At 44.6% G+C, this 16,939-nt stretch overlaps 2 protein-coding genes and 1 long non-coding RNA gene across 4 annotated transcripts in view; all 3 read right to left on the bottom strand.

Annotated features, from left to right (window-relative positions):
- The window catches only part of LOC309526193 (uncharacterized protein), a 65,777-nt gene that overhangs the window by 34,131 nt on the left and 14,707 nt on the right, over positions 1–16,939 (bottom strand). The gene's annotated exons all lie outside the window — the stretch shown is intronic.
- On the bottom strand, positions 727–3,628 carry LOC309525396. Its single transcript, XR_014216220.1, has 3 exons — positions 2,908–3,628; positions 1,515–2,553; positions 727–821 (listed from the first exon to the last, which is right to left on the bottom strand). It is a non-coding gene; the product is annotated as an uncharacterized lncRNA (long non-coding RNA).
- The window catches only part of LOC309525172 (butyrophilin subfamily 1 member A1-like), a 31,540-nt gene continuing 22,494 nt past the window's right edge, over positions 7,894–16,939 (bottom strand). Inside the window, exons 1-4 of one of the 2 annotated variants that reach the window (XM_082210647.1) lie at positions 15,855–16,670; positions 14,908–15,026; positions 14,739–14,768; positions 7,894–9,302 (exon numbers count right to left, since the gene is read on the bottom strand). In XM_082210647.1, the coding sequence (XP_082066773.1) occupies positions 8,725–9,302; positions 14,739–14,768; positions 14,908–15,026; positions 15,855–15,943 (816 nt within the window). In that variant the 5' untranslated portion in view covers positions 15,944–16,670 and the 3' untranslated portion in view covers positions 7,894–8,724. Of the gene's footprint in view, positions 9,303–14,738; positions 14,769–14,907; positions 15,027–15,854; positions 16,671–16,939 lie in introns of those variants that run through there. The other variant, XM_082210648.1, reaches the window with a different exon arrangement.

Below are 16,939 nucleotides of genomic sequence, written 5' to 3'. Positions count from 1 at the left end.
CAGAGAAAACCAAACCTCCGGCCTTCAAAAAATTAGGAAATATTCCCTGAAAAACTAGTTACTTTATTTGAGTGTATAAAATTTAGACAATTCACAAAGCAAGAGCGAGGCCATCTTTAGCCCCCAGCTGAACTGTGGGCCCCCTCCATATAGCTAGCAGGAAGTTCTTGGTAAAATCATTCCTCCACAGCCTGGCAAAGCTTTATACTTGCAAATCAATGTATTTGAAAAGGGGCCAGTCTGTGTCAATAAACTCTGACACCAAGGTCTTCACCATTTCCAAGGATGCTCTGGCAAGCCCCAGAAAAACAATTAGCATGTATTGTTCAAATCTCTGAGTGGCAGATTTGTAAACATATTGGACCAACATATTATTCTGAGCATGGTCTGATTTACAAGTGCAACCATTTTCTGTGTCTTTTGCACAGGCAACACCCCGTCCACATCATCCCACACGATGGCAGACTGCATGCAAGTCTCTCCCCATTCTGGGCCCAAAACAATGTGTGAATGGTCGGATGTCAATTGAACAAACGCAAAATGCTTGGTACAGTGGTACCTTGGGTTAAGAACTTAATTCGTTCTGGAGATGATTAGAAAGTTTCTATGAGTTTCCATTTGTTTTTATCTATTCTACACAATCTCACGTTCATGTGCAGGTCCACTTTTTTGGTGCTGCATCAACAGTGGCCCATGAATGGGACCGAGGTGACAGACAAGGACAGAAGCAGACATCAAATACTTTCTTTGCTTTCCCCCACTGGTTCCTCCCTCCACTCATTCTTCTCTGACTGATAATGGACTTAAGGGATCCTGGGTCCCTTGACAGACAGATAGGCTTTAAAAGTCAATCCCTAATTTCCATATAACAGTACCACTGCCTGAAACTCAATTGAAAAACACAAACGAAAAATCTGTTTGCACACTCATTCATCATTTACCTACAAGATCACCTTACCCCATATGTGCCTACTTGACGGCTTCGATTGGAGAAATTGGCACTTTTACTGGTGCCACATAATACCTGTCAGAACTCAATCATTTAGTGTGGTGGCAAGAAAACATTGGAACTCCCTTCCTATTGATCCCAAGCAGGCACCTTCAGAGTCTTCTTTTCAATGCCTTATTTAGACCAGGCAACCCAGATGATTACAATATTTCTATGGCTTTTCATTTGTTTTAGTCAATTCTATTGTGGTTTTAACTTTTTGTATGTTTTAAATTATAGTTTTAATTTTTAAGGGATAATTTAATTGTGGTTTTTTATCTTTTTCACAAACTGCTTTGAGGTTCTTCTACAATCAGGCAGTATTTTGTTAATTAAATAACAAATCTGTAGCCAAAGCCATTACAAAGTAAAATGTATAAAAAATGATGAAACACGTTAAGCAGTTAAAATAACTATTAAAACAAGGCAGTCTGTCAAATGAAAATGTGCTCCACTGAAGAATTGAACTTATCATCCCCACAAACCTTCCTCCTTAAAATTGCCAAGTTAAAGCAAAACAGGTCACCTTTTCAGAAATGTTTGCCTGCTTCATGTATTCACTATTCAGCAGAAAGAATAATGGAGCTCCACGAAATGTGGAGAGGTCCCTCAGTCATTGAGTGGGACATAATCTCACATTCATGTGCAGGTCCACTTTCCTGGCGCTGCATCAAGAGTGGCCCAGGAATGGCACCAAGGTGACAGACAAGGACAGAAGCCATTGCAGGGCTCCAAGCCCTCCTTTGGGTGACCAGCCAAGACCTCCATTGAAACCCATGGGAGCTCCTCTCCCAGAGCTAACAGCATTCCCATAGGTGCTTGACATTCAGCCAAATGGTGGTGGAAGGCAAGGAAGAGGAATGGTTAAAAGGCTCTTCTGTATTCATTGGGAATTGAATGAAAAATAGTCCTGCTTGGGCCAAGGGCAGCCTGGGAACATGCAGTGGAGTTTGGTTGTCAGATACTCACCCCCAGACTAGTTTATCTTGTGGGCAGGGAGATGGTGTACTTGATCAAGAAGAAGTTCTGGGGTTCGCTTTCCTTCTTCTTCCCAGCCGTTCTTTCTCCTGTCTCCTTCCCCTTTCTTTAGGGAGGGGCAAAGGGTGTGCACTTTGTACTGCTGTAATGACAACCAGCAACTGTTCTTTTCTTCTGCTGGGAGAGCTCAGCTTCCTTCTCCTCCTCCATCTTCTCTCCTCCTACCAGAACACCCATTTGCTCACCACCTCATCTCACCCCAAACATGAACGGCTCTTTTTCAAAAAGAATAAGAAAAAACAGGCCTTTGGCATATATTTATAATTGTATAAGACAAAGCCATTCCTGCCCACCGAACAGGTCTTTTTATCAGCTATCATAAATGTGGCATTGCTTGGTTAATAAGTGATAGCTTTGAACTTTGTCTGAATGGTCCACCACACCCATTTTGTTCAGGATGCAGAAAAAGAATTATTTTTTTACTTCCTGCTTTGGACCCCTGATTCTTCCCCTCCTCCTATCCATAGTGCCATCGAAGAAGCACTTTCGGACAGACCCAACCCCAGGGACCCACTTGGGGGTCACACCTGTTGTATATTGAGTCAAAGGATTTTATATCTGTATTATTATTGTCTGTATTTGCATTAGCGTAAAGTAACTGCCTTTTGGTTCCAGAGGGTACAGCTACTATTGGTTCATTTAAGCTGCTGTATTTGGATCCTCTGTCTTATTGGTTTCCTCCAAAAGGCAGGACTGTGATTGCCTGATATTGTTCCCTCCAAAATGTATCCTTTCTAGCTAGTCCCCTGTCCCTATAAATGTAGCTTTCCCCTCCTCAGTCTTCAGTCTTGTTTGCTTAATAAAGAAGTGTTGCTAGAGAACTGTCTCCAGCATATTATGTCAAGAGAGCTGAAATCACAAACCCCACGTCACAACAACACCCACCTCTGCTTGCTGTTTGCAGCTGAATTGGGGAAAAGATAAATTGGTTTTTCTGAGGATTGACATTTGTTTCTAATTCAGTGGGTTTTCCCAAGGAAAGCAGTGGGGCAAACCAAAAACTGCTTTGAGCCATGCCTACACAGCACGGGAGAAACTTCTGTCCTCGCCTGCTACAAATCATTGTCCAGTGCAACCAGTGCTGTTTCAGAGCCATGATAGGAATTGCAATTGGAAGGGGTCCAAATCACCCACATTTCCAGTTTCTAATTTGGGGTGAGATTCCTTGGGCTGGGCTTTTTCTCTGCATTGAGGGAAGGAAGGCTATGCCCCCCCCAAAAAAACCTGGCTCAAACAGCCTTAGCAGAAATCATGCCCACACACAGTGGCCACTTGATCCTTGAAGCAATCCAGGCAGATGGGACAAGTGGCTTCAGCAAAGAGATCCTGGACAGGACCCCCAGAACCAGCCCTGGCTGCTGCCTCGCAGTGAAGGCACAGCTGACTTTCACTTTCTCAGTTCTCAGTCTGGGAGTTTCCCTGTGTGCAAATGACTCACTATCTCAGGGCTGATGTGCTTGGCTGTTGCTGTTTTTATCCTGGCAGACCTGCACAGCTGCTTAGCAGTGTCTTGAGCAGCCTCAGTTGCTTTGCATTGCTTCTGAGGCCTGTATACTGTGGGAGTATGTACTCCTTAGGGGTGATATGTAAATTCTTTTTGAATGAATACGCAAATAACGAGCATTGTGGGGAAGCACAATGCTTTGAGAAAGAAGTGCTTAGCGGAGACTGCTCTTTCTTCCTGGCCTGGACATAATAATCCCCTGCTCTGTTCTGGGATCTGATCTGGCTAGTAGCTGGTTTCAGGCACCAGGCCCAACGGCAGACCAATTCTGCATTACAAAGATATCTGCAAACATGACATGAAAGCTGGCAACATCGACCTGCCATTTTGTTTCCCTTGAAGGTAATTACAGTGCCTAGAAACAGACAGACAGGTCATGTATTCACAGCAGCAGCCAGAGGAGGAATGACCACTAGGAGGAGCATCAACAGAAGAAACGCCCTGGTCCATCTGCATGTCTTTCCTGCATCGGTCTCTACAGCCACAGCAGGTATTGCAAACTTTTGATTTGGCTTAAGATGGATGCCAGCTTTGAATATATTAAAACAGTAGGTAGAATGGGTTTTCTTTTTCTTTTTTTACTAAGATGCTCTACAGCCTCAGCCCACATTCACCCAGAGTTGCTGTCAGCAATCATCCCACTCCAACACAGAATGCAAACACTCCCAGGATTTATGCATATTCCTTTTATTGTGTATTTGTGATGATTTCTGCGCATGATGCTATCTGGGAAGTCTATGCAATCCCAGTTTTAATACTATTTGTGCCCACAAAGCTTTGCAGTCTTCATAACTGGTTCTTTTCTGATCAGTCCATGTCCTGTCACTTCCTGCTGAAATCCTATAAATTTTCATACCAGTAATGTTCTGTTCCCCTTCATGGATCACTGCCTTGCCGTGGCGAAGGGGCTTGAAGAACTCAGGGAAGCTATGAACTACGCCGAGCAGGGCACACAAGATGAACAGGTCATAGTGGAGAGTTTTGACCAAACGTGATCCACCTGGAGTAGGAATCGGCAAGCCACTCCAGTATCCCTGCCAAGAAAACTCCATGGACAAAGACAACAGGCATATAAAAGTTATGACACTGGAAGATGAGCCCCTCAGGTCGGAAGGTGTCCAACATGCTACTGGGGAAGAGCGGAGGACAAGTACAAGTAGATCCAGAGCTGATGAAGCGGCTGGGCCAAAGCCGAAAGGACGCTCAGTTGTGGATATGCATGGAAGCGAAAGGAAAGTCCAATGCTGTAAAGAAAAATATTGCATAGGAACCTGGAATGTAAGAACCATGAACCTGGGTAAGTTGGATGTGGTCAAAAATGAGATGGCAAGAATAAATATTGACATCCTGGGCATCAGTGAGCTAAAATGGACGGGAATGGGCGAATTCAGTTCAGATGACTACCATATCTACTACTGTGGGCAAGAAACCCGTAAGAGAAATGGAGTGGCCCTCATAGTCAACAAAAGAGTGGCGAAAGCTGTACTGGGATGCAGTCTCAAAAATGATAGAATGATCTCGATACGAATCCAAGGCAGACCTTTTAACATCACAGTAATCCAAGTTTATGCACCAACTACTGGTGCTGAAGAAACTGAAATTGACCAGTTCTATGAAGACTTACAAAACCTTATCGAAGTGACACCAAAGAAGGATGTTCTGCTCATTATAGGGGATTGGAATGCTAAAGTAGGGAATCAAGAGATAAAAGGAACAACTGGCAAGTTTGGCCTTGGAGATCAAAACGAAGCAGGGCAAAGGCTAATAGAGTTCTGTCAAGAGAACAAGCTGGTCATCACAAACACGCTTTTCCAACAACACAAGAGACGACTCTACACATGGACATCCCCAGATGGGCAACATCGAAATCAGATTGATTATATTCTCTGCAGCCAAAGATGGAGAAGCTCTATACAGTCAGCAAAAACAAGACCTGGAGCTGACTGTGGCTCAGATCATCAGCTCCTTATAGCAAAATTCAAGCTTAAACTGAAGAAAGTAGGAAAAACCACTGGACAGGTAAGATACAATCTAAACCAAATCCCTTATGGATACACAGTGGAAGTGAGGAACAGGTTTAAGGATTTAGATTTGCTGGACAGAGTGCCTGAAGAACTATGGATGGAGGCTCGCAACATTATACAGGAGGCAGCAACTAAAACCATCCCAATGAAAAAGAAATGCAAGAAAGCAAAGTGGCTGTCCAACGAGGCCTTACAAATAGCGGAGGAGAGAAGGCAAGCAAAATGCGAGGGAGAGAGTGAAAGATACAGGAAATTGAATGCAGATTTCCAAAGAACAGCAAGGAGAGACAAGAAGGCCTTCTTAAACGAGCAATGCAAAGAAATAGAGGAAAGCAACAGAATGGGAAGAACCAGAGATCTGTTCAAGAAAATTGGAAATATGAAAGGAACATTTCGTACAAAGATTACCATAATAAAGGACAAAAGTGGTAAAGATCTAACTGAAGCAGAAGACATCAAGAAGAGGTGGCAAGAATACACAGAGGAATTATACCAGAAAGATATGGATGTCTCGTACACCCCAGGTAGTGTGGTTGCTGACCTTGAGCCAGACATCCTGGAGAGTGAAGTCAAATGGGCCTTAGAAAGCACTGCAAATAACAAGGCCAGTGGAAGTGATGGTATTCCAGCTGAACTGTTTAAAATTTTAAAAGATGATGCTGTTAAGGTGCTACACTCAATATGCCAGCAAGTTTGGAAAACTCAGCAGTGGCCAGAGGATTGGAGAAGATCAGTCTACATTCCAATCCCAAAGAAAGGCAGTGCCAAAGAATGCTCCAACTACCGCACAATTTCACTCATTTCACATGCTAGCAAGGTTATGCTTAAAATTCTACAAGGAAGGCTCAAGCAGTATGTGGACCGAGAACTCCCAGAAGTGCAAGCTGGATTTAGAAGAGGCAGAGGAACCAGAGACCAAATTGCAAACATGCGCTGGATTATGGAGAAAGCCAGAGAGTTCCAGAAAGACATCTACTTCTGCTTCATTGACTATGCAAAAGCCTTTGACTGTGTTGACCACAGCAAACTATGGCAAGTTCTTAAAGAAATGGGAGTGCCTGATCACCTCATCTGTCTCCTGCGAAATCTCTATGTGGGACAAGAAGCTACAGTTAGAACTGGATATGGAACAACTGATTGGTTCCAAATTGGGAAAGGAGTACGGCAAGGCTGTATATTGTCTCCCTGCTTATTTAACTTATATGCAGAATTCATCATGCGAAAGGCTGGGCTGGATGAATCCCAAGCCGGAATTAAGATTGCCGGAAGAAATATCAACAACCTCAGATATGCAGATGACACAACCTTGATGGCAGAAAGTGAAGAGGAATTAAAGAACCTTTTAATGAGGGTGAAAGAGGAGAGCGCAAAATATGGTCTGAAGCTCAACATCAAAAAAACGAAGATCATGGCCACTGGGCCCATCACCTCCTGGCAAATAGATGGGGAAGAAATGGAGGCAGTGAGAGATTTTACTTTCTTGGGCTCCATGATCAGTGCAGATGGTGACAGCAGTCACGAAATTAAAAGACGCCTGCTCCTTGGGAGAAAGGCGATGGCAAACCTAGACAACATCTTAAAAAGCAGAGACATCACCTTGCCAACAAAGGTCCGTATAGTAAAAGCCATGGTTTTCCCAGTAGTGATGTATGGAAGTGAGAGCTGGACCATAAAGAAGGCTGATCGCCGAAGAATTGATGCTTTTGAATTATGGTGCTGGAGGAGACTCTTGAGAGTCCCATGGACTGCAAGAAGATCAAACCTCTCCATTCTGAAGGAAATCAGCCCTGAGTGCTCACTGGAAGGACAGATCGTGAAGCTGAGGCTCCAATACTTTGGCCACCTCATGAGAAGAGAGGACTCCCTGGAAAAGACCCTGATGTTGGGAAAGATGGAGGGCACAAGGAGAAGGGGACGACAGAGAATGAGATGGTTGGATGGTGTTCTTGAAGCTACTAGCATGAGTTTGATCAAACTGCGGGAGGCAGTGGAGGACAGAAGTGCCTGGCGTGCTCTGGTCCATGGGGTCACGAAGAGTCGGACACGACTAAACGACTAAACAACAACAACAATGTTCTGTTGTAGGTTTTTCTTTTGGTCCCCTTTTATTCCCTTACAGCCCAAGAGTGCCCCTCCAAATGGCAATAATAGGGTAACATTCTGGAAGTATAGTGGAATAGCTACTAAAGCAGCTGTATAGATGGTCCAGAATAAATCCTATTATTGCATCAATGACATCTTGCAACAAACACTGGCAAAAGCCCTCCAGTCTGAAGGGGCCCTTCAACAACCTGCTAGGGAGGTTTTGGAACTTTTCTTTTAGACGATTTCATTTTGGGGGCTTTCATATACCTCCCATATAACAATGCACTCTGGGCTGTTCACAAATTCAAATATAGCTGATTAAAAATCAACAGCAGAAAAGCTGTACCAACATCACAATAATGTAAAAACATAAAAATCAACATAAGGTCATGAACAACACTGAAAATCAACAATAGAGAAAACAAAATAGTTACAAGAATTCAAGTATATTAAACCATAATTATTAAAAGCGAGGGCAGGGGCAGGTAAATAAGATGCAGGTAATACTGAAAAGACCCTCTTTGGGGGAGTATCCCACATTTAGGTTGGGAGCCACAAGAATGACACCATGTGAATTATATAGGGCAGATATAGCCAAGTTGCTGGACTACAACTCCCATAATCTCTGAATTCAGTGAGATTTCTCTCTGAGGAAATGTGGAGATGGGGAGGCTGCATTTGCAAGGGGTTGGAAATTGGGGCTTCACAGACAGTCTTCGTATTTCCTTCCTGCCTGAGATTCTCAAGACTAGGAGCTTTAGTTTCAAAGGTGGCTGGGGGAATTGTTTTCCAGTAATCTATTAATGCAATTATGTGGGCATTTTAACAACCATTTGAGGTCTGGTCATGAGAGGAAGGTGAACAACAGAACCAGGATTGCAGGGGGTGGCGGTTTAATCCTTTTGAGGAATAGGTTGTTTATAGGGATGGTTAAAGTGCTTCCCTATCTTTAAGGACTCCACTGCAGAGGAAATTCTGGGAAAGGGAAGGGAAAAGAAAATCCCAGATTTTGTTTTGTAGTTTCCTCCGAGTGTGACTGGAATGACTCCTCTCACAGGGCACCTGCAAAGATGTCAATTTTGCTCTTAACTAGAGATCCTAAGGTGGGTTTCAGATCCCCACAGAAAAAAGTAAGGGAGGAGGGTCTCCCCAGAGAACGAGGTTCCTGAGAATGTGTAGAGTTCAACTCCTGAGTCAGCATCAGAAAAAGACACACGGCCCACTTCATAGTCCAGAGACACTTGAATCCTTTTGGGCTCCTCACTCAGGGACAGAGGAAAGTAATCCGGGGAGGTGCAGGCCCAGTACTTGCATTCCCACTTCCCCACAGCCCAGATCCCTCCCTCAGGGCTTATGTCATATTTTAATTTCAAAGCTGATGAGATATGAAAGGGATCTAAGTGGCCTCTCATAGAATCTAAGCTCCTTCTCCTCACAGACCTTCTGGCGACCCCCAAAACCCAATATTGCTCACTTCCCACAGTGACTTCCCAGAAATGTCTGCCTGCTGTGAATCCCTCACGTCCCAACACACAAGGCCGGTCACTGAACCTCTCAGGGTTGTTGGGCAGGGCTTGAGGCTTGTCTTCCAATCTCACACTTTTCCGATCCTCAGACAGGCTGAGAATCGGGTGGGCTGTGTCTGGATCCAGAGTGACATTTCCTGTTGGGGAGAAGATGGGAAAAGTGAAGAGAGACAGAATCAGCCAAGAGGCAGAGACAGACATCCTGATCCAAGAAACACCAAGAAGAACCAAATTTCCGCTCAGATAAATGGGGCTTCCTCACTTTTCATTCAGGATTGGGACCTTCCCCACTTTCTCCCAGACTAACCTCAGAATAAATACCTTCCCTGTGGCTTTTTAAATTTTATTTATTTTTGCTCCTTTTATTGTGTCCCTCCTGTCAATCCAGTCACCCAAGAAGCAAAACAACCCAGAAAATATTCCCTCAGCTCTTCTATCCAGTGAAGGAGAGGAGGGATGGGTGGGGCAAGAGGAGAAGAACTTTCCCTTGCCCATGTAGTAGATAGGTAGCCGTGTTGGTCTGCCATAGTCAAAATAAAAAAATTCCTTCCAGTAGCACCTTAAAAACCTTGCCCATGTGTGATGGAGAGTCCTTGAACTAGAGAGTCCTTTTTCATATGTTTTCCCCAGTCTCCATAAACACCCTCAAAACACTGCAGGCTGCCTGTTCCTGCCTGGAATCTTCAACTGCTCTGAAGCTGCAGGACCCCACTTGTGCGTAGGAACAGTGGCGTAGCGTGGGGGGTGCCAGGGGTGCCGGCCGCACCGGGCGCAACATCTGCGGGGGGCGCGAGTCCAGAGGGAAGGGACAAGTTCCTTCCTCCGCCAGGCTCCCCGCCACCACCGCCAGCCTTGCGCCCCTAGCGCGCGCGCCCCCCCGCCGCCACTGCGGCTGCGCTCCACTCACTGCTTGCAGGAGGAGCAGCCGCTGCAGCAGCGCCGACGCTGCCACCGACGCCTGGCCGGGCACGGGCAGCCTCCGCACCCCGACATCCCCTCGGCCCAGCCACAGGCGGCAGCTGCTTCTGCCGACTGGGAGGGAGGAGAGCTCCGAGGGGCCTCGCTGCGCCTAAACCCTCCGAGAGGAAGCCGGTGGGCGGGCGAGGGTCTCCCGGCAGAAGGGGGCGCCGCTGGCTCCGGCTCTCAGTGCAAGTCTCAGCCGCAGGGGGGGGGCGAGGACGGAGCATGGCTGGAAGCCCCCGGACCTGGCCGGGAGGAGGAGAGGCGCTCGCCAAGCCCGGATCTGGAGCTCCACCTACAGCCCAAGGAGAGGAGGGGGCGGGGAGGCGCCCAAGGCTTCGGCTGCCTCAGCCCACGGGGGCTCCGCAAATAATAAATTTAATAAATTCCTGCTGAGCCTTTGGGGGGGTCCTTGGCTCCTTCGCTCGCCCCCAGCCCCAGTGGTGTAGCGTGGGGGGTGCAGGGGGCGGGCGCAACATCTGGGGGGCGCGCTCGCACTCAAGTGCTAAAATCCATGGGTTAGGGGGCGCAAATTACTTGCCTTGCCCCGGGTGCTGACAACCCACGCTACACCACTGCGTAGGAACAAAGGTCTTATCCACAAAGCACTTTGTATTTGCAGCAGTTTGCATTCCCAATTAATTTGTATAATCCAGTCTCAGTGTTTCCCCACTGTAGGTTTGGATTCACCCGATATGAAGAGAATGCAATAATGTGGGGATAACTGAGCTCCAGACCACTGCACTCAATGCTGCTCTTGATTTATTATATTTATCTAAATTTTGTTTATATCCCATTTTAACCATCAAATTCATACAAATGTTATATCAGTCCTGTCAATGTTTTTAAATGTTTACAGTGCTCTTTGAGATACGGTAGTCTATAAACTTTCAGCATTCTTTATTGAATTTCTCATCTTCTTGGTTTCTGATTCTCCCATTCAGTCTTGCCATTTCAGCATAGTCCGTGATCTTAATTATCCATTCTTCCCTGGTTGGGACCCAAACCAGAATACTTCACATGGAAACCACATTAAAAAGTGTGTGCTGAGAATGGACAGTTGCCTGTCTGTGTTTCTTGACACACTATCTGGGTTGGGAAAACAAGTGGAAGCAGTCAGCTCTGTGTGCACATACCCTGCTGGTTGTTGTTGTTGTTGTTGTTAATAATAATAATAATAATAATAATAATAATAATAATAATAATAATAAATTTATTTATATACTGCCCTCCACAGCCGAAGCCAGGCTCAGAGCAGCTAACAACAATAAAAGTAAAACAGTTTACATAAAATTACAATCAATTAATTGAAATGCATTCTAAAATCAGTTCATTCTAAAATCAATTCAAAATCAAATTAATAGCAACCATTGGGCTAGAGTTCTATGTGGATTACCGAAGGAGGGGGTCAGACTGTGCCTTGGTCAAAGGCCTGGTGGAACAGCTCTGTCTTGCAGGCCCTGTGGAAAGATGTCAAGTCCCTCAGGGCCCTAGTCTCTTGTGACAGAGCATTCCACCAGATCGGGGCCACGGCCAAAAAAGCCCTGGCTCTGGTTGAGGCCAGCCTAACCTCCCTGAGGCCCAGGATCTCCAAGATGTTTTTATTTGAAGATCGTAAGGTCCTCCTTGGGACATACCAGGTGAGGCGTTCCTGTAGGTACGAGGGTCCTAGGCAGTATAGGGCCTTAAAGGTTAAAACCAGCACCTTAAACCTGATCCTGTACTCCACCAGGAGCCAGTGCAGCTGGTATAGCAGCTGGTGAATGTGATCCTGTAGCGAGGACCCCGTAAGGAGTCTCACCGTGGCATTCTGAACCCACTGGAGTTTCTGGGTCAGTCTCAAGGGCAGCCCCACATAGAGTGAGTTACAATAATTGTTATGTATTGAAGTTCTCACCCTGGCCACCAGAAATATCGTGTATATAGTTTTCACTCAGGTCCACGTCAGTTACTTTAGGCAGGAAACCCTGGGTTGTTGTTGCTACAATGTTGACAGCCGGCTGTCTATACAGTGGTACCTCAGGTTAAGAAATTAATTCGTTCCGGAGGTCCGTTCTTAACCTGAAACTGTTCTTAACCTGAAGCATCACTTTAGCTAATGGGGCCACCTGCTGCCACTGCACCGCCGGAGCCCAATTTCTGTTCTTATCCTGAAGCAAAGTTCTTAACCTGAAGCACTATTTCTGGGTCAGCAGAGTCTGTAACCTGAAGCATATGTAACCCGAGGTACCACTGTAAAAGCAGGCCGGCTGAGCTGTTTGCTGTTCAGTTCTGATCCAACTTACAAATAAAGAGCTGCTTTGGAGAAATCGCTGTGTCATCGGCTATGTCTACCCACTATTTAACAATAATCAAGTCTGGAGGTGACCGTCGCATGGATCACCATTATGATTAGAACCAGCAAATCAGAAGATGGGGGAAATGCAATAAGACTGAAGTTGTTCTTGATAGATTAATTCAGATATTTGTGTGTGCGAACTACAGTGGTACCTTGGGTTACATATGCTTCAGGTTACATATGCTTCAGGTTACAGACTCCACTAACCCAGAAATGGTACCTCGGGTTAAGAACTTTGCTTCAGGATGAGAACAGAAATCGTGCTCTGGCGGCGCGGCAGCAGCGGGAGGCCCCATTAGCTAAAGTGGTGCTTCAGGTTAAGAACAGTTTCAGGTTAAGAACAGACGTCCAGAACGAATTAAGTACTAAACCCGAGGTACCACTGTACTTGTCTATTTGGAATGGAGCAAAACTGCCAAGTAACAGTCACGTGTCAAGTAACAGAGTGACATTTGTTGTTGGGAGAGAAATGAAGAAAAGAGAGGCAGAATCAGCCAAGAGATAGAAAGGGGCATCCTGATCCAAGAAACACTCCAGGAACCAGAGTCCCTCTTAGATAAAAGGGGCTTCATTGCATTGCATTCAGGACTGAGTCTTACACTGAAATCAGGGGAGGGAATCAAATTAGGCAACCTTTATTTACCTTTACCTAGAAAGTTGCTGAGTTTTTTTAAGGAGATCCCTGCCCTTCGCAAAACAGATTTCCTTCCCTTGTGAGCCTCTGACATTGTTGTCTTATCACCACAATACCACCAGACAAACGTTTGTTGTTCTATAGGCTATTTGACCAAAATTTATAAGATTTTGACTTTGGCAGCAGTGATCTTAAAGCTCTTTAATGTCCTGAAAACACACCTGTATTTTTATATTTTGGCATCTTGAAACAAGCTGTGCAGAAACTGAACTTGGCAGTTTTAGTACATCAAGGACATGTTGGCTGTAGTGGGAGCCTACTGGCTAGGGTTGCCATATTTAAAATAGTAAAAATGCGGTCAAAATATAGTTTAGCCACAAAGCTTTTTAAAGGAGATCCCCCCCCCAAACCCTAATAATTGTTGAACCATATTGCCATCAAAGCCACAACCTTCATGCCAATGCTGCCACAGCTGACAAAGCTTTCTGAACCAGCCACGGCCAACAAAAGCCTTTAATCACAGTAATCTAAACAAGATTTGAACTCTGTTAATTCATTGTTTGTTAATAGGTTGTTTTTATTTTACATTTCTTGATGCTTATATATGGTGTATTGCAGTGGAACAATTGAAAAGAAATTGTTAATTACTAATTTTAAAAAAATGTTTATTTAAAAATCTGTCATGGACCCATGCCTAGTGAGTTCCAGAATCTATGGCGATATTGAGGGTCCCTGATGAACACAGGATTAGGCCCAAGTTGAAAAGTAGAAGCCGGCATCTCTGTGTGCAAATAAACTGTTGGTAAATAATCCGCATGATTAAAATCAACAAATTAGAAGACGAGGACAAATGCAACAGGGAACACCTACTGAGTGAATGGAGAAGACTGAAGTTGCTCCTCATAGGTAAACCAAAAAAAGTGTTTTTGGGTAAATGTAAATGTGCCATCAAATATAACGCGCACCCTAATCTTTGTGACGTAATTTGACCAGAACGGTGCGCATTACATTTGAGTAAATATGGTACAGGTACCTTGGTTTACAAACTTAATCCGTTCCGGATGTCTGTTCTTAAACCAAAGCGTTCTTAAACCAAGATGTGTTTTCCCATAGTTCTGCTTCCCATGTTCTGCTTCCAATGCAAAGTTCACAAACCAAAACACCTACTTCTTGGTTTGAGCATTCGTAATCCAAGTTGTTCATAAACTAAGCTGTTCTTAAACTAAGGTACCACTGTATGTGTGTATGTGGACCACTTGTCTAATTAGAATGAAACAAAAGTGCCAATTAACAGTCAAATCATGTTTAATTTGGACAAGATCAAAGAATCCAGCAAAAGCAAAAGAGGAAGGAGAAGACTGAGGCTGCAAACACACTAACCCTCTAGGAGCACAAAAATGTATTTTTTCTTAATCCAGAAAAGTAAATGCCAGTTTGCAACATGCTAATGTCAAGCTAGATTGATTCTAGAACCTCTCATCCACAAGGGTGGATGAAGATGTGCATGTCAGAGGAAGCAGGAAAGGCAATACTTCTTTTCCCTCTCTTAGAATAACATCAAGGACAGGACAGACCACTGAGTCCCACTGAAATACCAGTCCCCAACCCCACCTTGAATTTGATCCTTCACCCAAAATTTACCTTTCTGATGCAGTCCGAATAACAGAGCATCTGAGGAAGCAAAGAGATATAAAATTTGAGAGCTAGACTTTTAAACCTCAAATAATTCCACAACAAAATTTTTACTTCATAACATATTTTGGACTAATATAGTGTCCAGTGTAAAATCCTTGCAGCCATTCTTCATTACCTTTTATTTCCTCCATCTCAACATATAGAATGGGATTTGCAATCCAAAATTTTGAGATCTTCCTCTTCAATTCTGTTGGAAAAGTCGGTGGATTTTCAGATGTCCCCTTTTGCTCATACCTGATGGGGAAAATAAAGGCTAACCCATTCAAATCCAGAATTTCTGAGTGCAGCAAAAGAAAGGAATTGAAAGGAGGAAGGAAACTGCAAAAAGCCAAGAAGGAGAGGTGGGCAACGAGGGGAGAAGATTCCTCCTTGCTATGGACTCCAAAGCCAGATACCTGAACAGCCAAAGGAGGAGCCTCAGGTCTCTGAGTCTCCTCACTTAACATCTACTCAAATGGAGAAGTAGAATCAAGTGAGACCACCCTGCTCAGAGCTTTTCAATTTTGGCTGCATTACCTACAACATGCAAGAAAAATGTGGAGGAGAAAAAATATGGTTGCTGCTGTTGACAAAAGTGAAATGTTCCTTCTATCCTCTTATCATGAACCCCAGTGACACCTTGAAGTTACGTATTGCAGCTGAGATATGTTCAGGAACATGGTAAACATGGTAAACAGCCCAACTCCTGCTCTCTTTTTTGTAGCCCCAGAGGTGAGAGGTAACTGTGTGTGACTCTTTATTGGCCAAGGGAACCGGCGTACAGCTTCTGGGTCATGTGGCCAGCATGACTAAGCCGCTTCTGGTGAACCAGAGCAGCACACGGAAACGCCGTTTACCTTCCCGTCGGAGCGGTACCTATTTATCTACTTGCACTTTGATATGCTTTCGAACTGCTAGGTTGGCAGGAGCAGGGACCGGGCAATGGGAGCTCACCCTGTCACGGTGATTCGAACCGCCGACCTTCTGATCGGCAAGTCCTAGGCTCTGTGGTTTAACCCACAGCGCCACCCGTGTCCCTAAAAGGGTTTTACTACACGCTAAAAAAACACACCCAGAATATACCTTTCTAAACTCAAAGTATTTTTGTCTTGAGGTTGGTAGGATCTTGCTGACAACTTAGATATCCTCGGCTGTTGAGCCCGAGTCCTCATAGGTTAAGCCAGATCTTTCATGAATATACAGAAGAAACATATTTTTATTTTTGTCAAAAGCCAATCCAGGCCCTTAAAGAACAACATTACAAACATTATATAAGTAAAACAAAACATGACGGGAAATAACACTAATTAGTTTGGCAATCATCTGTGGTAAAAGGCGCAGTACTGCCATAAAGTATCCTTAATTTCACCTGGGATGTCAATATAATTAATACCCCTAAAATTAATACAGTGGTACCTTGGTTTAAGAACAGCTTAGTTTATGAACAACTTGGATGAAGAACACTGCAAACCCAGAATTAGGTGTTTTGGTTTGTAAACTTTGCCTTGGAAGCAGAACATGTTCCTGTTGAGTGTGTTCCATTTGTAAATTGAGTCCCCCGCTGCTATGGAAAAGCACACCTTGGTTTAAGAACACTTTGGTTTAAGAATGGACTTCCGGAAAGGATTAAGTTTGTAAACCAAGGTACCACTGTAGATTATTTCCCAACTGGTAACTCAAGATCTGGCAGAGTGTGTTCTCCTTCATGGAGAGCACGGGTTGCAGTGGGGTTAACCAGACACCCCTTGTAGCTGGGCAAGTTGTTTTGGTTTGCCCAAAGTGTGATTGGACTCCTCGGGTTGCTGGGGAGAGTTTGATGTTGCCAAATTTGATTGACAGCCTGGGTTGAATAGATTCCCTGCGCGCAGCGTCAAGCTTTTTCTTTTTGCTGTGCACATCGGATCACCTGCCCACCCTCCCTAATTTTGGGGCGTTCGTTGCGTTTGACCTTGCTATGCCTGTCATGGTGTCATCTGCTTTTGGGGCAGGGATCTGGTAAGGAATTTTGTGCATTTGGCTGATTGGCTGATGCCATTTGGTTTTTGCCTACTGTGTAGCAAACCATCACAACTTGTAAGGTTGCGGTTAGGCCTTGGTTTTAGAAAAAATTAGTTGGTGGAGGGATATGGATTGGCTGTGCCTGCCCCTCCAATGCTGTTGCTTGCTTA

The sequence above is a fragment of the Podarcis vaucheri genome (assembly GCF_965113315.1).
Source record: "Podarcis vaucheri genome assembly, chromosome: 2".
Classification (NCBI taxonomy): domain Eukaryota; kingdom Metazoa; phylum Chordata; class Lepidosauria; order Squamata; family Lacertidae; genus Podarcis; species Podarcis vaucheri.
Note: the sequence above shows the minus strand (reverse complement) of the source record. Positions and strands in the feature narration are given on the sequence as shown.